This window comes from Periplaneta americana, chromosome 1 (assembly GCF_040183065.1).
Source record: "Periplaneta americana isolate PAMFEO1 chromosome 1, P.americana_PAMFEO1_priV1, whole genome shotgun sequence".
In the NCBI taxonomy this organism is placed as follows: domain Eukaryota; kingdom Metazoa; phylum Arthropoda; class Insecta; order Blattodea; family Blattidae; genus Periplaneta; species Periplaneta americana.
In genome coordinates this window covers 40,658,180-40,682,003 of record NC_091117.1, presented here as the reverse complement: position 1 = coordinate 40,682,003, position 23,824 = coordinate 40,658,180, and the positions used below count along the sequence as shown (strand labels likewise).

The 23,824-nt window shown below is 34.2% G+C and overlaps 1 protein-coding gene across 3 annotated transcripts; it reads right to left on the bottom strand.

The window, feature by feature from the left end:
* Positions 1–297: 297 nt before the first annotated feature.
* LOC138694808 (titin homolog) lies at positions 298–23,824 on the bottom strand. 3 transcript variants are annotated; one of them, XM_069818905.1, is made up of 5 exons: positions 23,705–23,824; positions 23,259–23,339; positions 19,373–19,489; positions 12,474–19,134; positions 298–9,159 (listed from the first exon to the last, which is right to left on the bottom strand). In XM_069818905.1, exon 4 carries the CDS (start codon positions 18,917–18,919, stop codon positions 12,755–12,757), a length of 6,165 nt encoding a protein of 2,054 aa, XP_069675006.1. In that variant the 5' UTR covers positions 18,920–19,134; positions 19,373–19,489; positions 23,259–23,339; positions 23,705–23,824; the 3' UTR covers positions 298–9,159; positions 12,474–12,754. The 3 variants fall into 3 exon arrangements, with proteins under 3 accessions (XP_069675006.1, XP_069674998.1, XP_069675016.1); XM_069818897.1 differs by lacking the exon at positions 23,705–23,824 and adding an exon at positions 23,511–23,681; XM_069818915.1 differs by lacking the exons at positions 23,259–23,339; positions 23,705–23,824 and adding an exon at positions 23,394–23,504.

Sequence of the window (23,824 nt, the reverse complement as noted above, 5' to 3'; positions counted from 1 at the left end):
ATTTTTTTGTCTAATTTGGTATAGGTAGTTCTTAAAAACTTAATTCCGTTGACAGTAATTTGATGGTCATCACATTTACCTAAGATCCAGGCTCAAATAATAAGTTGATGCATTTCTTACTACCTATAAAGCTGACGCTCATTGGAGGAAAGAGGTAGCAATGAATGACAAGCCACAAGCAGTCATAAATTAAACATTTTACGTGCCAGATTAAATTTTTTCGTTGCCAAGGTGACCTGGCATCTAGGAATTGCCCAGCTGTGTGTATGTGCTAATCTATTTACACACATTTCAATATAAATTTTAAAATATGTTTATTCGTAAAAACTTTGGATTACATATGATAATACATCGTTCTCTATATTTTATATACATTACATATACATAAGTTCATATTTACAGTACTTAAGTAACTCAGTGCAATGTAGAGATTACAATATTAGAAAGTTGTACTAAAGTTTACTGTCGTTTATATTATGTAAATTAGTAAGTTCATTTTGTACACCTTTTCTCCAAAAAAAAAAAAAAAAGAAAAAATATACAACCAGTCTTGGATTACAGGTTACTGCAACAAAGAAGCATCTCCTTTTATAGACAATAACAATTCTTTAGTTTGACTTGGTTGCTTATTTACTGGTATAGAGTAAATTATAAAACTGAAGAATAAATGTGTAGTTATGAGACGAGAAATATGTTATAGATATAATATTTTGAATTTCGATTAATTTAATCTTTTTAATAATTGAACAACAATTTCTCATGAGAATGTTAAATATTGCACTGAACTGAAGTGTCACTTGATTATTTTCGGCTCAAAAGGTACAACTGAGCTGTGCATTTAGAGTGGCGCAAAAGTTACTACCCATTGTTGAATTGTTCTTAACTGCAGCATCTGCAATCTGAATGTTTCAAATTGGTGTGATGCTTCAACTTCAATGTCCACCGCAAGAGTGTGAGGAGCTTCAATTTCAATCTCGTGTGTGTGTGTGTGTCCGTGCGTGCGGGTGGAAGATGATCCTGATCCTAGGCAACAGCTTTGTGAACTTAAATTGTTGAATGAGGTTAATGAAGGAGATCTGATTTGTGTTCGAAGATTATTTGAAGAGACCTTTAAATTGTCTGATCATAACTGATACCAGCTGTACATATCGGTATATAACATTATACTACAAAGTCATCAACCAGCCAGGTTGTTACAGTTTAAGAAGGATCTCATGCCATGGAATACAGCACTGTGGTTGACCAGAATTTTTTGAAAATGTTGTCAACATACGCAGTTCCAGGACTACAGATACATTACAACAATAAAATTCTGATTTCTTATACTTTCAACATGATGATGCTCCACTGGACTATGCCACCACTCTGCAGAACTATGTCAAGGAAATTCTTCTTAGGAAAGTCATTGGAAAGAGAGTATCGGTTGAAATGCCATCAAGGTCTCTAGACCTCACACCTATATAATCATGGCATGATAGCCTATGAAGGGCCGAGGCCGATCAGCTATCTGCTGGCCTCACGTCCATATGCTTCAGCAGAGATGAACGATAATCCAACCAGTACCGAGGTAACATATGGTCAGCATGATAATTTCCCCAACCATTATAGCTGTTTTAGAAACTGGATTTTATTACCTATTGTAGCTACCAAAATTCATCACAATGCTGTATAGGCACAGTTCCCATACTCTGGCCAAAATTTCATGAGAAAATTTCTTCTCCCATGAGGACTTAAACCCCGCTTATTCCATAACATAAGTCCAGGCATGATGCCTTAAACCACGATGCTATGGTGCAGGACCCTCACTCCTATGGATTTCTGTTTTTGGGTTTAGTCAAAGAAAAAGTGTATGCCACTTTAACCCCTTACAGCATGGGACAGTCTTGCACGCACCGGTTTAATATTCAAATAACTTAAGTAGTTCCTTCTTTCTCAACTGATGTCACATATGGTCAAATCCAATTCTTAACCATGTGCCATATCTGTCCCAGTGTGCAGTTTGAAATATTATATGCTTATATTACAAATTACATGAATATAAAACCGGTATGTGTCATATCTGTCCCAGAATGCAGTAAGGGGTTAAAGCACTTTCAAAACTTTCATGAAATCGATTCTGATTGACAAATAATGTGCCAAGCTGACGATTTGAACACACACACTAACTGTAAATCACTATGGACACCAATAAATTAGAAAGTTGTAATAATAAATGGATAGTGGGGATTGCAGGTAGTGACATTTGCGACAACCTGTATGTTATTACTCAGAGATTTTCCTTTTAAATGTAGGTTACAATATCCAGTATCTATCTTACACATTCATTAATGACTATGAATATAATGATGGTTTAATTCAAATTCTAATATCAGTGCCAACTGTCAACAGAACACATTTTATTAAAGTTAATAATTATATTTATAATCTGAGAGTGGCTATAGCAGTAGGTTATCGGCACTTACTCCTGCATAAGCTGAATCATCCTTACAGAGAACAGCATGTGACCATACAGTAATGTCTTATCATTATAATACAATGGTTCTTTCAGATATTACACAGGGAATGTTTCTAGTGGAAATTTACAAATAAAAAGAACCCTGTAAAACGTGTTAAAAGTGCACTAGTAAGTTTTGTCAAAAATACCAGGAATCTTCACTCTCAAATTATAAATAGATCTCTTATACATATTTGCCATACTTAAATTCAGACTATTACGATATATTTACAACATTTTTTTTTTTTAACATTTTTCAGTCACACTTTAAACAAGGATCCACATTCAGCAGTAGATGGGTGCCAGAAGTTAAATGAATAATATTATGTAGCTACTTAATTACAGGGTCTAATAAATTATTTTTTGCACGATCGTGTTTTTTACTGTATTTACAGCTATTGTTAGGCCTTGAAAGTTAGAATTCCCACACAGAAACTTGTTGCTAGGGAAACCATTCTTCATAACATAAAACTATATTGAAATAGACCCAATACAGTGCACTTATTTAATTAGTTACCATTACGGTGCAGTTTTGCAAAGGTTTTGGAATAATATTGCTCTAAATTTTCAATGCAAAATATGTTGTATTTGCAATTTTGAAAATATGATCGTGCAAAAAATGTTGTACAATACACGTTTGTGAAGTGCATTACAAAATCTCAAAAACTGAAAAACTCTTTCTGCTCGTTTTTTTTAACTTTTCTTTAATTTTGTAAAATGCACTTTTCAACCTTGTATCGTAATATACTATTTCATTGCAGTCTGTAACTTGTACTTCAGGGCACTGGTATGTGGCACTAACCAAATCATACAAAAAGTATAGAATCTTGTCACACTTTAAATCAATGACATAGAGTGAAAAAAATTCTGAGTAGACATACATAAATCCATTGTGTAATGCATCACATATTATAAACGTTAAGGTACTCGCATTGCTTTATCATACTTCAAACACGAGAGTACTGTACTGTACATCTAATCCTTCACAGTTGCAATATATGATCTCACAGCAGGGATAAATATACCTTTGTTTCTCACAATATAGTATAAATTACTGATAAACATCTCGTTACTATATTACAATTAAAAAATCCAAGTATTTTTTAATTAAAGGTTGGACATTCATAACAAAACTTCATTACAATAATCGTAATTTCTGGCATTGTTGAGCTATTAATTTTGCATCAACAGGTTCTATTCTCGATAAGAAGTGTTGTACATAGAATTTCATTTAAAACATACACAAGGGATTTCAGTAAATTTAAAGATTCAAGGAAACAGTGGTCAATATTTTCTGTTGTTGCAGCTTGTTTTTTTATTAAGGACTTAAAATGTACTACAACAATTTGATTGCATATAAGAAAATTAACATTACATGTAAGCCTTACCTGAAGCTAAAAAGAATGTGACAAAAGAATTATACTTTTTTTTTTTTGTTAATGATGGATACTTGATTTACGTCATTCACCATATGAAGCCAATTATGTAGACAATTTTACTAACAGAATCGTTACCCAGGGAGTGCCATAGGAGGCTGGTCTACGCCATATCCCAATGAGATAAGATGATGATGATGATGGAGATTTATTGGGATGCAACAGAGAAACTGGAGCTCTCAGAGAAAACCTGTTACCTGGACCACAGGGTTGCTCAACACAAGTTATAAATGGGGATACATCAATGATCGAACTCATGTCCACAGGATTATAAGTCCAGTGCTCCAGCCACTAGAGCACCATGGTGGTTCAGTGACAATGTAAAATTCATTAATAGGTGAAACGTAAGATGTGGATTTATTTATCATAAATTTACAATCAGAACTCTACTGTCACTGAGTAGACATGTTAGTAATTGGTTAATATCTATGCCAGGAGATGGTGTGAAAACTACACTTCCACATTTATATTTCAAAATGCAGCTTAGAAAGAGTATCTTGCAGATTTCTTGCCAGCAGCATATGGGAACAGTTCTTTTATCTTATGTCACAACATAGAGGCATGTGGTGAGTGTTTTTCATTTAACACAACTGATGATACATAAAGAAAGACAACACTTCTCAGCCTACAGTTTTGTATAATTTTTGTCCATGAATGCGTACATGTAAATAAGATGCGACAGAAGTTCAAACTGTAGCACATCACAGACCATTCATCATTTATAGGGTGGGCATTCCTTGGAGTGCTGTTCAGGGCCAAGCATAAAATAATTTTTCTTATTCCCAAACCATGCTTCTCAGTTCATGAATATATCAGCTGTAGTTATTGCAATATTATTAGGGACCGTATTTTTTGGTAAAATAAAATGGATGATTTCGGTGTTAATTTTGTCACTATTTCAGTGGTTATTTCGTGAAATAAATTTAATTTGATGAGTATTTCATGAAATAAGTAGTAGGTTAAATGTATTATGTTATGTTTAATATAAAACTTGTTACTTTTTCTTTTTGCTTATACATATCACATATCAGCATCACTGAAATATAAACTAAGCATGGTTTCTACATTGTCCGCATGAAGATTTGTGCAATGATCAGTGAGCAGTAGCAAACAGTGGGTTTGAAAGTTGAGGACAAGACGTGACTGATAAGAGGTTGTATTTTATGTATTAAAAAATACAGGGCCTGTCATGAACCTCATAGCTATTACACACTTATACAGCAACTCTATGATCCTCTTCCTTCGCAAACCAATCAATTAGGTCATAACATACTGAACTACTACTATTACTACTACTACTACTACTACTACTACTACTACTACTACTACTACTACTACTACTACTACTACTAGAAGAAGAAATTAGAGAGGAATCTGGATTTATTTCTAAACTATCTATATTTAATATACTGTGTAAATATATCTCGTAACACGAAATAAAAAATAACACGAACATCCACAAACAAGAAAAAAATCTGCAAACATAAAACAAAACTTTTATGTAGGTAGGGAAAACAATATATGATGCGATTTTCTAAAGCCACTAGGAAGAAAGAGAGAGAGTGCTTGCCAATACAGCCGAGACTAGTGGTACACTTGTCAGCAGTGAGTAGGATTCGCCTATAGTTAGGTTTAAACACTCCGCTAACCAGCTATCTTATTCGTTGAACTGCTGTTGTCATGGTTACTGGGGAGGAAAATCATATAACTGTCCCGTTCTGGCATAGACACAGCAAGTTGCCCGATGTCGATTGTACAGGTTACAACGCAATCTGTTTTTTCGGTATGAATTATTTGTACAATCTATACCGAGTGGGCAGCAACAGGATGTCGTTGGCTTGATGTAACTTACATCTTTTTACTCGTTTTGAATAGTAAAATTAATATAAAAGGAAAAAGTCCGTCATTTGGTATAACTTGTCTATGACCTTAATTCAGTTGAAATTAATACAATCATATTGTATTCCAGTAAAATATTAGGGGAGGCATGGCCTCCTGTGCCTCTCCTGAAAATCTGCCACTGTCAGTGAGTATTTTCGTGTATGCAGAAGAACCTCTACACTGCTTGCAAACAATTCACAACAAATTCATTGTGGTCCTCTACTAGTTCTCCAAAACCTCTTCATATCAAAATATAGTCTTTGCTGTACTACAGAAATAGATCTTTTTTGATAGCAATAAAGATAGTAGAAGTGAGTATATACATAATATCCATAGAGAAAATACAGAAACATTGACATTACTACGTGACTGGCAAATTGACTGAAACAAAAGTCACAAACGTATTTTTAACAATACTGAATAAAATGTTGGTCCATTGTGCAACTCAAACCAAGAAATGGATTCGGAACACCTCAAAATCTGTGCTTCAGTGGCTGACCATGATAATATCTTTGAAAAATATTGGAGTGCAAGAGGTCAAATGACTTTATTGTCAAACGCCTGGTATTAGAAAACAACAACATAAAATGTTGGTGCATATTTAGTAGTTTTTGCAATTAGGATATATTTCGTGGTTACTGACACATTTCGCACAGTGATTCAAATTTCGCCAGTTTGTTTTGTTGAAATATGGTATTTTTGGTATCTAGAAGAAGAAAATACTGAATTGTGGAAAATTTCGTGCATATCACTATTACCAAAAGATACGGTCCCTATTATATAATAATGGTAATATCCCTATTACTGGTACCAAAAAATACATAATAATAAAAATGAATAATACTTGCGACGAGAGAAAAATAGAGAGATATGCTGATGCAATACTATGAGTAGTATAATTCTTCTGTATTGAATACTGTCTTCCCTGATGCTATGTCATTAATTAAGATGAGGATTTTATTACGAACATAAAAGTATAATAACAAACAAAATACAATAAAATACTTTGATTTTAACACTGTGCTATATTTCATAAGTAAAAATAATAATCTTTTTACAAGTTGTAATTTACGAACTGCACTACTAAAACATATATGACATAATCTTTTTCACATACCCTGTACATTAACATTAGGCTGGGGACAGACCAATACAGCAAAGTTGTTTTTGTAAAAAGCACTCCTCAGTTGTTACTATATCTGAGGAAATGAGGATGCTAACATGCTATGTGTTTGAAGAAAGCATATACAGATGCAGAAAACAAGTATTTTTGGATTCATCCAATTAATGAGAAAGGAAAATACACTGCAAAATTTTCTCCAGAAATTGCAATTAGTAAAAAAAATTTCAAAATATCACAAGATTATATTTTGCCACTTTTGGTTTTACTTTTGGTAATCAGTGAGAAAATAAGAAGAAAAGATAACAATTACACAAACAAAAAGCATCCCACCAGAAGAAATACTGTGTAATTATACACAGCATGTCTCTGTTTTACCAGAACAATAAACTTTTCTGCATCTACTTCCATATTAGTTAAAACCAGTATATGAATCACAATCATAATAATGTGTAACCTGGAAAACAAATATGGACAGGAGCTGCCACGCAAAAGTGCATACATATAACAAAATGCTTTGCCAGAGAGCAATAGTCTGGATGTGTTTGATGGATACAAGTAGAATGTTTTTTGCTTAATTGTGTCAAATCGTGATTTTGCATTTTCCTTGATAGGTTTTTTTTTTTACCACTGTCATCAAAATATAATACATTGGTTGTAAATAAAGTACTGGCAACACTACCAGAAATGGATCATGCGCATTCGCATGCGATATGAGATAACTGGTATCGTAGTTGGATATTTTGTCAATGTATTGAATAATAAAACCGGTTGCTATGACAACAGATAGTTATTGTGTGTGGTTAAATGTAGAGCACTATTTTTAACTGCTCTAAAGCATCTTTACTAAACTTGAATAGCGATCATTGATAAAAATCGAGGTAGTCTGTGGTAGAAATGCACGCCAATGTCATCAAAGGTTACTTGAAGCTTGTGGCAACGATGCATTATTGTATCAGATGGATCTCCGCATTTCGTACGAATCGGAATGAGATGGCACATGTGGCTCACACAGGTCGCCTGTCCATTTGTGACGAACAAGTGGAGTTAATGTGATGTCTCCTTGCTGTTGACCATTGCTAGACTGTATGAGAATCATTCATCCAGGTTGGACTAAGTCATCAAACTGTGTGATACATCCTGAAGAAAAATCTAGCATGAGAAAAATTGGAGCATGCTGGGTTCCTCATAACCTGATAGAAGCACAGAAGTGGCACCGATACACAATAGCTCAACTCCACCTACAGAGATACCACAATGAGGGGGATGTATTCCTGCAATGTATTTTTTGCCATTGATGAGACGTGGGCACAGGCATACGAGCCTGAACTAAAGTGTCAGTCTAATGAATGGCACCACAAAGGATCGATCAACACGTCCAAAAAAAAGTGCAATATGAACCCTCCAGGGTGAAAGTCATGCTGATAGTGGCATACGACAGTGAAGGTGTTATCATTAGCCATGCCATACTTCAAGACCAAAATGTCAATGCAGCATACTACCACATTTTCTCGAACACAACCTATGTCCAGCTATGCGATGCAAACAGCCACAATTCCTGAGAAACAATCCACCTTTCATGTGCATGATATGCTCGTTGTCATGACACAGGAGCAGTGGCTGAACTGCTACAGAGATGGGATTGGGAAGTATTGGAACATCCTCCGTATTCCCCTGACATGAGTCCTTGTGACTACGACTTGTTTCCATGGTTGAAAGAACCACTTAGAGGCAAGAAGTTTCCAGATTTTGCATCAGTTCATGTAGTAGGACAATCCATCAGAGAGATCAACAGAAAAAACCTCGCCAATGACAATGAACGGTTACCATGGATTTGGCAAAAGTTACAGGAACACGCTGGTGATTATATTGAAGGAATGTAAATGTATTTCCATGTACGTTCAATAATATGTTCATACTGTCTATGTTGCCACTACTTTATTTTATTTATTTATTGTTGTTTTTTTGACAGAAGCAGTTTTGCTATATTGGACTGCACCCAGCCTTCCAGAACTATACCAATATTTGCACTGATATAACTTATATATTTTTTTTTTAAGTCATGACTAATTCAGCTCAAAGAACAGATTATACATACAGTCATGCTGACAATTATAAAGACAGGCATAAAATATAAAAAATTTACAAAGAATGAGCTTGTAATTAAAAAATATTCTTCATTCACATATGTGTAGCAGCATTCTTTCACATCACTACTTCAGTATCATCTGGAAAAAAAAAAGAATAGGTAATATTTATGACTGTGCTATGCATTATGTTAGTCACAAATTTAAAATTTAAATTTATCTGTGACTTTATTTTCGCCAGAAATTAGAAGCCTTAGCTTTTCTAGCACTGGATAAAAATTTTACCTGATCTAAACAGAATTTGTGGTGAAGACAAATGGCATTCGGAACAAGTTTTTTGCAGGGTACTGCCCTTCTCTCCACCACCTGAGTCCACTATTTTAGTAACTCTGATTGAGGTTCTGGCTATGTACATCCGTTATCAGGCAGTACATCTCGCTTGATGATATGTGTCAGAGGAAGAAAACTGTTTGTATGCATCTGAAGTCTGATAAGTGTAATATGTAGCTAATTGGCGATGTATGCAATGGGCGGAGAACTGGCCACAATACCACATTATCTCCTGGCCTAGTTGCCTCATAAGTGGTGCCTTGTTGGTATCACTTGTGAGGTTCAGACTTGTCTTCGGACACTTGACTAAACAACAATATATTTTAGAAAAGTTATTTTATGATCTGTTGTACTTATCCAATCATATGTAAAAATTGCTGCTCTATAATGTTACAGAAAATCATCTCATAAATATTTAGTTGTGAACTGAAAGTAGCAGTGGTTTATCGTCAATTCTGTTTGTTTGGTGTCGTGGTCTGTCTCTGTAGCTTGTGCCTGTTATTTGTGACATGTGAGGTAGAGATGATATATGGATAACAGTAATAGATGTCATGGAACAGATTGCCCGCAATTCATTGTTCGACTCAGTGTAGCAGTGCGGGTGGGTGTTCAGTTTCATTACGGTAGGCCACGTAGTGTTGCATTACTACGCTTGTTATTGAACATTACTGTGTTCGCTGTCAGTATGCTGATGTATATAATTGCACAATGGATATTTCTAGATGAGAAATCGTATAAGAAGAGCTGCTAGAGTATCCAGATTTGGAAAGGAGAAGGAATAAGGATGTGAGAAAAATGATGGAGATGGAAGAGTCGGTAATTGAAAGAATCGAGAAGCGAACCCTTCAATGGTATGGCCACGTAAAAAGGATGAAAGAAGAAAGATGGCCAAAGATTATTCTGGAATGGCCACCTCGGGGAAGGAGGAAGTGTGCGAGACCAAGAAAAACATGGAAAGCCAGTGTCATGCAAATGATGAAGGACCGACATGTGCAGGAGGAGGATTGGCGGGATCGAGAAGGATGGCGGAAGGGAATTCAGGGCAACCGCTGAAGAGTGGAAGAGCCCACAAAAGAAAAAGAAATCGTATTGCAGTACCATTCACAAGTTTCTACATTAGTTCCATGACCAGCAATGCCTTTGAGACAATACTTAACCACGTTATTCAGAAAATGGCAAGAAACAGGGTCTGTTTTAAACTAGAAGAGAGTGTTAAGAGGGTATTAACAATGGAGAAGCTTGCAGATATTCAAGCAAGAATTGAAACCAGCCCAAGGAAATCTTCACGCCGATTGGCGCAGGAGTGTGTATTTCACAAAGATCAGCATTACGGAGACTTAAAATGCTACACTTTCATTCTTACGAACTCTAAAACGGAAAGTGTACAAGAACAATCCACATACTCTTGAAGCCTTGGAGAATGAAATAAGATGAGTGACATCTGAAAATTCAGAGGCAGAGATATGAGTGTTTCAGAATTTTTTAACACAATGCAACGTTTGTATTGAGAATGCTGGACATCATTTTCAACAGCTGCTTTGATGAAAGGTAAGATTTACATCAGTTTTCAACTTCATTCATTCATTCATTCATTCATGAGATAACTCTTAACTAATAATTTAGGCCTACCGCAATGAAACTGAATGCCCATCTGCACTGCTACAATTTGAAAAAATAAGCTATGAATAAAATAATAATACATTAAAACAGAATGTACTATTGAAAGAACAAATAGAATACTGCTTTGAACGAATTAACAATTAATGCACAATGTGGCCCAACAAAATGGTGTGCAACTTGAAAATGGGTCACAGTCCTGTCAGCTATCTGCAATATTATGCAGAACCCAAATCATGCAAGTGTAGTGGGTAGGCATTGGATACATACATAATATACATACATACAATTAACTGGCATACTGTAGGCCTAAGTAAGAACATGGAAATATCCCATAAATATTGTTAAAATTGTTATTTATGTACCTATATGTGAGCATTACCTTTCTATAGTTACTCATATATGCATTGTGCCTGCATATGTTTCACCTCTATGTCAAAACACATCTGAATAAAAATATATATTTTTATATAAAGTATATTACAACCCCCCCCCCCCATGGATTATTAATAGACTCTTCCAAGTAGGTTATGTATAATGTAGACCCCTTGTATATAAGAATGGACTCCTTCACACTGTTGAGTTTATTGCATATGATGTAAATATTTGCAAGGCAACCAAAGTCAGATTGCATCAGTGTAACAAATTGTTCCACCAAATTCTTTAATTTGCTGTATTAATTTAGGACGAATAGAGATGTTACACCTAAAATTAATGTTCTTGTCCTCAGTTGTAACTGAACTGGTATATTTTTACTGTTATTTATTTATAGACCACTCATTGCAGAGTACTATCTGCCTTGTATGGTACATCGCTACTCAAGAATTTTAGCAGTTTTCTGTGATATTTTAATACGCAATAAGTTTGTTGAATGTATTATTACTGTAGTAACTTTTCGCTGCCTCTCTCTGTATAAATATCTCAAGACACACTTACCATAAATCTTACAGCAAATTGTACAAATTATATTTATTTATACTAATTCCTGTACAGGTGTTACATGCAATCATAGGGTTCCTACATCCCTTGTCACATTTTTTGTTTTACTGCTTCTTAATCTAAATTATCAATAGATACTCGAAATTAAGGAATATCACATACATAATGTCTAAAAATACGAATGTTTCATGTAAACATTACAGAAAGAAAAAAATGAAGAAAATAAACCCAAGTTAATTTGGCATGACACTTGCAATTGGAAAGTAAGAAATAGGGTCTTTTCTTCAACACACCATCTCTAATAATAATAATAATAATAATAATAATAATAATAATAATAATAATAATAATAATAATAATAATAATAATAATAATAATAATCATAATAATAATAATTATAATACAAATGATAACAACAATCATCATCATCGTCGTCATCATCATTAACAGCATTAGCAGCATTACCATAAACAATAAGAGTATGAAACTTTCAAGCTTATGTCTGGTCAAATATTGATCGTAAATAAAACTTTTTAGAGAACTGAGAATGTAATCAGAGTGTGACCAACCTGTCTTTATTCCAGGAACACTTGACATTTGGTGGACTCTCAGATATCCATATTGAAATACTCTTCCACTTCCTTGGTTAATATTGTACTGCCAGTTCAGTTTCAAGTAATATTAGTCACTTTTTTCAGGTAAACTATACATTTTCATAACATAAACGAAATCATTTTCACTATCTTATAGTAAAATAGCATTATTCATCATGTTAAAAAAAAAATAAACGAACTTGATTTCGTTGGATTTTAAGATTATTCAGTTTCATAACAAATATGAAATTTAATTATCATCTTCTTCGGTTAGATGTGTTATGTGACAACTTTAAATTTAACAATTTAAGATTATCTGATTTTTTATTGAGAGGTGACACTGTAAAGCCAAAATTACTAATACTATTTCTTTTCTTAATTTCTTGCTTATCAAGTTTTGGTGTTTCTTCTTTAAAGCGAGATGATTGCAATATTGGAAGGGATCTTCTCCGAGGCATTGCTTCTCCTCCGCCTCTGTTCAACTTCTTATGTTTCCGATCTAAAGCATCTGCCATGCATGAACCTCCTAAAACAAGTGGACTTCTTGAAAAAGTGGGAGTGCTAACTCTTTTCTTATCAACCACTATCTGAGATTTACCTCCAATACAATTTGACAAGGTTTCTTCCTCGAGATTATTAGATGTTGACCCCTGTTGTGTAAAGATGGCGTTGTCATGTTTCTCTTTTGACTTTTTCTTCTTCTTCTTTTTCCTAGCATGTAGTCTCTCAGACGAGTCAACATCTTTCTCAACTGATAACTTTTCACTATGATTTGTATCCATTTTTGATAATATGTTATCATTTTCATACCTATCAATATCCAGCAAAGAATCACTAGCAGGCATATCAATTTCTTCCTCCCTTATATTGAAATGTTCATTTACTGCATCAGATTCCTTTGAAAGCTCTCTTTGTAATGAAGCTTTGCCCTTTGATTTTTTCTTTTTCTGACGTTTAACACGTGACATGCTAAAAACATGTGATATGTTCAAGTCTTCTAACTCTGTTTGTGATGAGTTAATATCTTCTAAATCTGTATGTGATGTGTTAACATCTTCTGACTCCGACTCTTCATTCTTTGTACCAGCTGTCACTGATGGTTCCTGTATGTCAGTTTCGTCATCTTGCATGACAGTAGTGCCTTTAGATCTCTTCTTTTTATGCTGCTTCTTAGGAGACACTAAGTTGTTGATTCTGCTCTCATCTTCTGTAGTTAGCTTATCCTTGCTATGAACAATATCCATCTCTGTCAAATTTTTTCTGTAATTTTTACTCCTTCCAATAAAATTTGAAAGTGTTTCTTCCTTGGGATTATAAGATGTTGACCCATGTTGTGTCTCTTCGTGTTTCTCTTTTGATTTTCTCTTCTTCTTTTTTCCATCGTGTAGTCTCCCAGATGTGTCAACATCTTTCTCAACTGATAACTCTCCACTATCCACCTTTGATATATTATCATTTTCATACCTATCAATATCCAGCAAAGATTCACTAGGTACATCAACTTCTTCCTCTCTTAGACTAATATCAAATTCCTTTGAAAGATCTCGTTGTACAGTAGCTTTGTCCTTTGATTTTTTCCTTTTATGACGTTTACCATGTGACAAGTTCAAATCTTCTAACTCTGTTTGTGATGTATTAACACTTTCTAACCCTGTCTCTCCATTGTTCCGTGTAGCAGCGGTCTCTGATGCTTCCTGTGTATCACTTCCGTTATCTTCCACAACATTCTTGCCTTTAGACCTCTTCTTTTTATGCTGATTCTTAGGAGAGATTAAGGTGTTGATTCTGCTCTCAACTTCTGAAGATGGCTTATCCTTATTGTAAGCAATATCCACCTCTGTCTGATTCTGGCTGTCATTACTGTTTCCAATATGCGATATAAAATCTTTTAGCAGAGCAGATGCATCAACAGACAGTTCAGTTCCTTGTTTCTCGACATTACAATTATTATTTAATTTTCCAGCTTCTTTATCAGCATTCAATTTATCTGTGTTGTCACCTGATATCTCAGGTTCGGTGTCACTTAAGTCAGAAATGTTGTGTTCCACTGCTTTGTCTCTCAATTTATTTTGCTTCTCTTTGTTTTTATGATTTTTTCTAATTAAATCAGCTCCATCTTCTACTGATGACATTCCTCTGATGTTGCTTTTTTTACTTCCAGGCATCTCAGGTTCGGTGTCACTTAAGTCAGAAATGTTGTGTGCCACTGCTTTGTCTCTTAATTTATTTTGTTTCTCTTTGTTTTTATGATTTTTTCCAATTAAATCAGCTCCATCTTCTACTGATGACATTCCTCTGATGTTGCTTTTTTTACTTCCAGACATCTCAGGTTCGGTGTCACTCAAGTCAGAAATGTGTTCCACTGCTTTGTCTCTTAATTTATTTTGTTTCTCTTTGTTTTTATGATTTTTTCTAATTAAATCAGCTCCATCTTCTACTGATCCTCTGACACTGCTTTTTTTACTTCCAGGCATAACATGTGGACTGTCACTTTCAGTATTTTTATTTCTTCCTACTTTAGACATAAACTCTTTCAGCAAAGAATCTGTGTCAATAGATAAATTTGTTTCCTTTTTATCATTTATATTGTCAGATGTAATACCAGGTTTGTCACTATCATTCAACTTAATATCATCTTTCCCTTCAGGTTTCTCCTTTGAGTGTTTATGTGTATCTAATATGTTATGATCTCCTTCACAGGCTGCTTTGTCCTCATCTTCCAATGACATAGCAGTTGTTGCAATTTTGTCTTTTGATCTTTTAGTTTTCTTCATCTTTTTTACGTGAACCTCATGAGATGAATTTGCTTCCTTCCCTGACAATAATTTATCCATCATCATTAAAGGACTTAAATTACTCTCACTAATCTCACTTTGTGAAACTAAGTTTGGCTCTTCAGTTGCATTAGCAGATCCATCCGTTTTGTGTTTATTAATAGGACCCTGCTCATTTCTTGAATCAAATATATCAGCTGTCAAGTCTGCACCCTTATTTACAGTTTCATCCTTTGATTTCCTTCTTCTGAGCTGCATTTTTGTATGCTGTTTGCCAACTGCATTAACCTCTTCTTTCCTCGATTTCCTTTCTTTATTGTAATCGCTGTCTGCACCTGAGGGACTATGACCATTATCACCATCATCATCATCATCATCATCATCAAGATAATTTGAAAAACGTGACAAAAAATCTTTGAAGATAGCACTGGTATCCAATATGTCTGCTTCTTCTTTCGATTCAGTAACATGTTCATCAATAAAATCAGATTTCTGATCAGCAATAACACTGTCTGCAAACGTAACTTTCTTTCGTGGCTTTTTACTGAAACTTTCTTCATGCATGTTGACATCTTCCACTACTGCTTTTTCTTCACTATGAGCACTATTCAACTTTCTGTCATTTTTTTCATTTTCATTTTCATTAATTTGCACCAAAGTATCTGTAGTACTAGGAATACTCACTTCTGTCTTTTTATTAACATTTTTATCTAATGTACTGTCATTATTGCTGTTTAAATTAGCAGTCTGTCCCGTAGATTTAGTTTCTAGCTTCTTTCTCTTATGTTTCTTTTCTCTTACTTTAACATTACTTTCAGTAGTGCTCATCTTTGAAACACCACCAACATTACTTTTGTCATCATTATTCTTACTAATATTAGATATAAAATTCTTCAGAAGGAAATCAGTGTTAATAGTAATGTCTGTTTCTTGCTTTTCATTAGTCAATTTACTCTCTGCCTTCCCAGACTCCTTACGTACACTAAATTCAGTCACAGTTTCTTTCGTTTTCTCTTCTGTTTTCTTTTTCTTGTGATGCTTTTTCTTACTGTCCCTTTTTTCAGTTAAATTACCTTCTTTTCCTTCATTGTTAACTTCATCTACTTTCAATGGACTACGAGTGTTACTCTTATTATCTACATTTCTGTTATGTCGTGAAATAAAATCTTTCAAGAGAGCATCTGTGTCAATCGTTATATTTGTTTCTTGTTTTTCATTATTACTACCGACGTCTACTACATCACTCTCTTTAGCTGCATTTAATTTAACTCTTTTCATTGCCATGCTGCTTGATTTCTTTTTTGTCTTTTTTGGACTATTATGTCTTTTCTCAACTGTACTAGATCCTTTCTTCAGTTGTGACTTCTCTTTATTATGTCCAGCATCAATTTTCAGTCTATCTTGCTCATCCATTATGTCATCTTTATTTTTATTGATATGTGACATAAAATCTTTCAAGAGAATATCTGTGTCAACTGTTATATTTGTTTCTTGTTTTTCATTATTACTGCTGACATCTGCTATATTACACTCTTTAGCTGCATTTAATTTAATCCTTTTCTTAGCCATGCTGCTTGATTTTTCTTTTTTCCTTTTTTGACTATTGTGTCCTTTCTCAACTATACTAGATTCTTTCTTCATTTGTGACTTCTCTTCATTATGGTCAGCATCAATCTCCAGTTTATCTTCCCCATCCATTATGTTGTCTTTATTTTTATTTATATGTAACATAGAATCCTGCAGTAAGGAAGATTCTCTTCTTTCATTATCATCTACATTTGATTCTGCAATAACTTGCTGTGCTATCTCATTTTTCGATCCCTTCTCTTTATGTTGCTTTTTATCATGGTGTTTCTTCACAGTTAAATTTTTCTTCTCTTTACTGTCTACATCATCCATCTTTGAGGTACCGTTATGGTCACTTGCTACATCTTCATTCCTACCAATTCGTGACAGTAAGTATTTTACAAAAAGATTTATATCAACACGTTCATCTGTTTTTGTTTGCTTTGTAGTAGTATGATTATCTCCCAAATCAGATTCTTTGGCTACATTTGAATTGGGAGTATCTTGTCCCACTGTCATGTCATCTGATTTATTCTTTTTCTTTCTCTTCTTACTATACTGTATTTTGTCAGTTGTGCTAACTTTTTCCTTCACTGGCTCTTCTTTATGACCTGCACTAGCTGAAGAACTTTGCTCGTTACTTACAGAACTTTTATTCTTATTCAATTGCAAGAGAAAATCTGCAAGAAGGGAAGAGACTTGAGCAGAAATATTCGTATCATCTTTACTGTTAGTATCATTAACAATATTAGTATATGAATTTGATTCTGCAGTATCTTGACTTGTAACCATATTATTTGACTGACTTTCTTTCTTTTCTTTATTATTTAATTTGTCAGTTTCCTTGCCTTTGTCCGAAATAGTGTCAATTTTTTTTACTGCATTATCATCATTACGCAACATAGAATTTTCCAGTAGGGAATCAGTGTTAGCAGACAAGCTCACTTTTTTCTTTTTGGTACCACTGCCCACATTAACATCAAATTCAGTTGTATCATGTCCTTCCATCTTGTCATCTGTCAATCGCTTTCGTTTATGTTCTTTTTTTTTATGATGCTTCTTGTCAGTTGTATCTTCATTTTCTGTACTGCCAGCAACAGCCACTTTCAACAAAGATTCGTTATCCATCTTCTTATCTTTATTCTCATCAATTTGTGATATAAACTTTTCAAAAAGGGAACTAGTGTCAACAGTTACGTCATTGTCTCGTCTTTTATCATTAAAATTGCCATCATTTTCGTCACAGCTGTCAGGCACATTGTCTTTTGCTATCCCAATGTTATCTGGCTTATTTATTTCCTTCTCTTTCATTTTGGGATGTGCTTTATTAGTTGAGTCATTCTTTTCTTTTCTATTGTGAACAGCTTCAGTCTTGGGAGTACCAAGGTCATCACCTTTCCCATGCTCATTCATACCACTTTGTGACATAAATTTTTGCAAAAGAGAATATGGATCAACAGAAATGTCGGTTTCTTCAGTTTCATTACTAATATTAGCATCTAGCTTGTCACATTTCTTATCTTTATGTAAGTCAGAAATATCTTTCTCTTTTCTCTTAACTCTTAATGACTTTCTTTCATTCTTCTTTATTTTCGTCTTCTTTGTGGTAACATCTGTTTTCTTCATCAACTTTCTGTTACTTTGAGAAGAAGCTATCTTTGATGAATCATGACTCTTACTCGAATCATCTACCTTCTTTTCAACACGCGACATATATTCTTTCAAAAGGGAATCTGCATCAAGAGATATGTTAGACTCCTGTTTTTCATTACTGACACCAGTATCAGATTTCTTGGTGATCTTCGTGTTAGAAACATCATCACCTTCTGTCTTGTCTTCTAATCTTTTCCTTTTAACTTTCTTTTCTTTCTTGGAAGGAGTCACTGTTTGTGGAAGTACACGACTGTTAGTAGTACGAACTGGACTCTTACCAAGACGTGATATGTAATCTTTTAACAAAGACTCTGGATCAACGGATAAGGATAATTCTTGCTTTTTACCACTGATTTCATCATCTGTTTTACTGGTATTGGTATTTAATTTCCCATCTGCTTTCTTATCTTTAGATCCTTTGCCTGACATTTTGTTGTGTTAAATATCCACTGTAAATGTTAGAAACTGATTATAATTGGAGATGTATTGTTTTTAACAAAGAACACTTTGCATGTTTTCTTCCGCATGGAAGTTTCAGTCTATAAAATTGTATTTTTCACAGGGAGAGACGGGTCTTTTTATCCTTGCTGACTTTTGTTGAACTTCATTTTTCTATATCTGTTTATAGTGTTATATTTGTCAGGCTGTAAAAGAAATAAATGTTATAAGATTTCGGTTATATTTATTTTACGAGACACACCATTTCTTATCTTATAATGTCACAATTATATTGACAAAGAAAGTCTTTTTGGTTCTGAGTTACATATTTTTAATGTTCACAATTGTAGGTAAGATAACTATATAATAATAGTTTAGTTTAAAAATTATGTTAAATAATTTTATTATGCAATTTTTAAATTATCATCTATAATTAAAATATACCTTATATCTTCTTCTCCCAGTTCATAACAAACAGGCCTATTTTTGTGACATCACACAAGTCTACTTTTTGAAGTATTTCAAGTAAGGATAACCCTTAATAGATCATGCATCTGGCCCCTGAAACACATATAAATTTTATGTAGTTTGTTTTGTACAATGCATGAAAAAGTATATGATCATATAAAAATGAGAATAAAAATCTCAGCCTTTAATAGTGGCTAGAATATGTAAAATTTCTGAGACTCTATTTTCTGTTTAGAAGGACAAACATACTGTTCCATATTTTCAGAGATAATAGACAGACAATGCAGAAGCATAACATATATTATGGAGTATCTCAATCAGCTGACATTGGGTCAATTACTTCAAGATAAAAGTTAACATATTTTCCATTGACATTAACATAGTGCTTGCAAAATAATTAAAGCAGTTCTCTTCTTCATCTGATGTATTCGTCAAATTCTTTTACATAAAAATAAATTCCACATCATCTTATCTGTGTACATCTTCATATCTCTGTATTACCACAATAATGTTTGAACATATGATTTGACACTTGTGTAAGTAAAGTAAAATTAATCAATAATTTCAAATCTATAACTAGATATTAAATTTATGAAAGTAATAGTCTATGTAGGAAGTTCATCATACTTGTGGAAAGCACCTCAACACAATGTACTATAATTCTGCATCTCCATTACAGTATGACAAAATATTTTTGAAACAATGACAGATCGTAAAATAGAGTAAACTTGACCGCTTTTTAAATATTATTAAAAATGTCCTTGGATGTTACATTTCTGTATTTCACCATAAAGTAACAATGGGAAATGAAGTCTCTAATCTATTTCTGAATTAGTTTTTCTAAGGAGTTTGATTTCCAGACTGAATCATAATGTTGCTTCGAAAAAAAAAAACCTCTGCCATAAAATTCCTTTATTTAGGCTGCCTTTAATCCAATGGACTGGTATTATTTAAATTATTTAAATTCCCTGCACTTGGAATGTTAAATGTTATGTTTTATTTAACGACACTCGCAACTGCAGAGGTTATATCAGCATCACCGGATGTGCCGGAATTTTGTCCCGCAGGAGTTCTTTTACATGCCAGTAAATCTACTGACATGAGCCTGTCACATTTAAGCACACTTAAATGCCATCGACTTGGCCCGGGATCGAACCTGCAACCTTGGGCATAGAAGGCCAGCGCTATACCAACTCGCCAACCAGTTGCACTTGGATTTACATGTCCAGTTTGGGGATGAATGTGCAATGTGCTGTAAAAAAAATTGGTAAAAAATAACTACACAAGATTTTAATGCAGAATTTATCAGAGACTATGCCGAAAGTATCAACTTACTGATTAAAATGTCTGGTGTAGTAAATCTCGTGCAATGTGCTGTAAAAAAAAATTGGTAAAAAATAACTACACAAGATTTTAATGCAGAATTTATCAGAGACTATGCCGAAAGTATCAACTTACTGATTAAAATGTCTGGTGTAGTAAATCTCGTACGACCATAGCTCGTCAAACAAAGAGATTATGTTAATGTGCTGAGTATGGCAAATTGTTGTTCAGTTTAGTGTAGCCTGAATCCTGCTTGTGATGGGTGAATTATATTATTTATTCCCAGATAGCCTATCAATTTAGTCCATTAATTACTGACCCCACAGTTTCACAATTTTTTTTTTTTTTTGATCAGAATTTACCCATGATCTTGTGCAAAGTTAATAGCACTGTGTCTATTCGACGAAATCAAATTTGAATCATGAAATTCTACTGTCTGGCCATTAACACTAGACGGAAATGCCATGACAACTCCTCTGGACTAAAGGTCTGTGTCCCTATTATTTGAAATCGGATCACTTACAGAAAAAAACTGAATTTACTAATGCTTCCCGTTGCTTAAAAAGTAAAGCTAAAAATAATACCGTGATCTGTCACATACTTTATAATTTACATTCGGATATAACTGTGATATATAAAACACCTACGTAACAAACAAGTTTGAAGGAAAAAAAGTGAATAAAATAAAGAAGATAGGCTAGTACGAAGGAAAAACGTAAAATAACAAAAAAAAAAGTGAATCCCATCACACCATTTCCCACACTTCCCCAGGAGTAACATAAACTTGGTACGGTACTGGTAGCTAATGAATAATAATAATAATAGTAATAATAATAATAATAATAATAATAATAATAATAATAATAATAACAATTTTTTTTAAAGTGTTTATATTTTATTATAGGTGCTGAAGTGAACAGCAAAGACAAATTATTAATGATAGTTTTCCTATTATAGGCCTAGAACTTTCTACAGTGCTATAGTTTTTCCTCACCCAAACATAGAATAAACTACATAAAAATTATCATGCTGCTCATTGAAAATTTTTCCTCCATTGTTCCCTATATCTGATGTATTTGGTGTTGCAGTCCTTTCAGTTGCATATTTCTTCTTATGCAATCCATCCTATTTTCATTAGGTCTTCCTCTCCTATTCCTTCCTTCTGGTTCCCATGATTTCCTTTGGTATTCTTCTATCTTCCATTCTTTTAACATGCCTATACCATTTAATCTTTTTCCATTTAGGGTGAAACGAGAGTTGAGCGGATTCCGCCGATTTTGGAATAGACACCGACGTACTTCAACTGCCAACATAGAAAACAAAAAATCACACTCAATCGCTTTCCCCTTCATCTTGACGGAATAATAAAAGCCTAAACTAACCTAACCTAACCTAACCTAACCTAACCTAACCGCGTCGGTGTCTATTCCAAAATCGGCGGAATCCGCTCAACGCTCGTTTAACCCCATTTAGCCTTTAACTTCTACCTGACAAAATTAGGAACATTAAATCCAGACGGTTTGGGATGGGCAGAACATGTAGCACGTTATGGGTGAATCCAGAAATGCCTATAGAGTGTTACCTGGAAGGCCGGAGGGAAAAAGACCTTAGGGGAGGCCGAGATGTAGATAGGAGGATAATATTAAAAGGGATGAAGGAGATGGAATATGATGGTAGGGACTGGATTAATCTTGCTCAGGATGGGGACCGATGGCGGACTTATGAGAGGGCAGCAATGAACCTCCGGGTTCTCTAAAAGCCATTTGTAAGTAAGTAACTTCTACTATATCTTTCTCTACATTCCTTATCTTTTCTCGGGAAAATCTGAAAGAACAGAACGTACAAGCTCTGTTCACCATCCCCTCCACTTTTCCCCTATTAATTCATCAGACACACTAGCGGAAAAGAGCAGAAAGTAGAGGTTTAGGGTGGGATAACACCTAGGGCACAAAAGGAAATTGAAAGAGTCATCTACGAAGCAAAACGAGAACTCCATTCTGTCTCCCCTCTCTTTCTCTTCCTCGCTCCATCTCGCTTTTTTTCTTATTTCTTCGCTTATGCTGGGATCCGATCTGTCGAACTTGCCTTTCAAATGCATGCACTCTATTGGAAACGCTTCAGACCACTTGGCTATGAGACTGGCTATGAGACGACTTGAAGTAGGGAAAAATGAATCTAATTATGTTCAATGGGGAGTACCGTAATGTATTGTAGGATATAATGTGTGACGTTACACATTTATTTGGTGACTATTGTGTGTGGAATACAATCTGCGAGTGAGGGAGGCGAGTGTTGTGTTATGCTAAGTACGTGAGTGTCGAATTCACATTTCATTTTGACGGGCGTAGGTTTGTTGAGTGTTGTGTTATACTAAATACGTGAGTGTCGAATGCATATTTCATTTTGGCGAGTGTAGTTTTGTTGTGTGCTGTTATGCTAACTAGGGAGTGAGCCACTGGGGCTTGAAATACTAAAAGGACCAGATTTGTCTGCGTTTGTCGAATGGGATAAATTTTAGAACAAGGATTACTATACAGACCTCACAGAAGAGACTGAAGCTTCATAAGTTGCCTCCCCTATAGTAAGCCTACAGTTGACCGGAATTACCAATAATGAAGCACTGAAAGAATAACAGGAAAAACATGTACAACAGTATGAAATGAAATAACCTTACCTAGCTTTAAACTTTGTGGTTATTTCGTGAGAGCTAGTTCATTTTGAATGTAATTTGAATCACAAGGTTATGCACCATTGTTTGTAGAAAGATGTGAATAAGATACAAACAACTTACACTAAATAACAATGACAATATAGTTGTAAATGAGTTGTTTACAAACTGTAAATGTTAGTTGATATTAGATAATATGCAATGCGCATTAAACACTACATTGAAGTGTATTTTACACTTTCACAGGCATAGCAAGCATGAGAGCTACTTTTAAAAACAAATTACAAAACATAAGTACTGCCAACACCTATTCCTACCCTTCCTGACGTGCGTCCTTTTCACTATCTTGCCTTGGACAACCCATGCAATCAAGTTATCATGTCAATATTATACATATACACATAGCTATAATTTCCTAATATCCATCTGATGCCTAT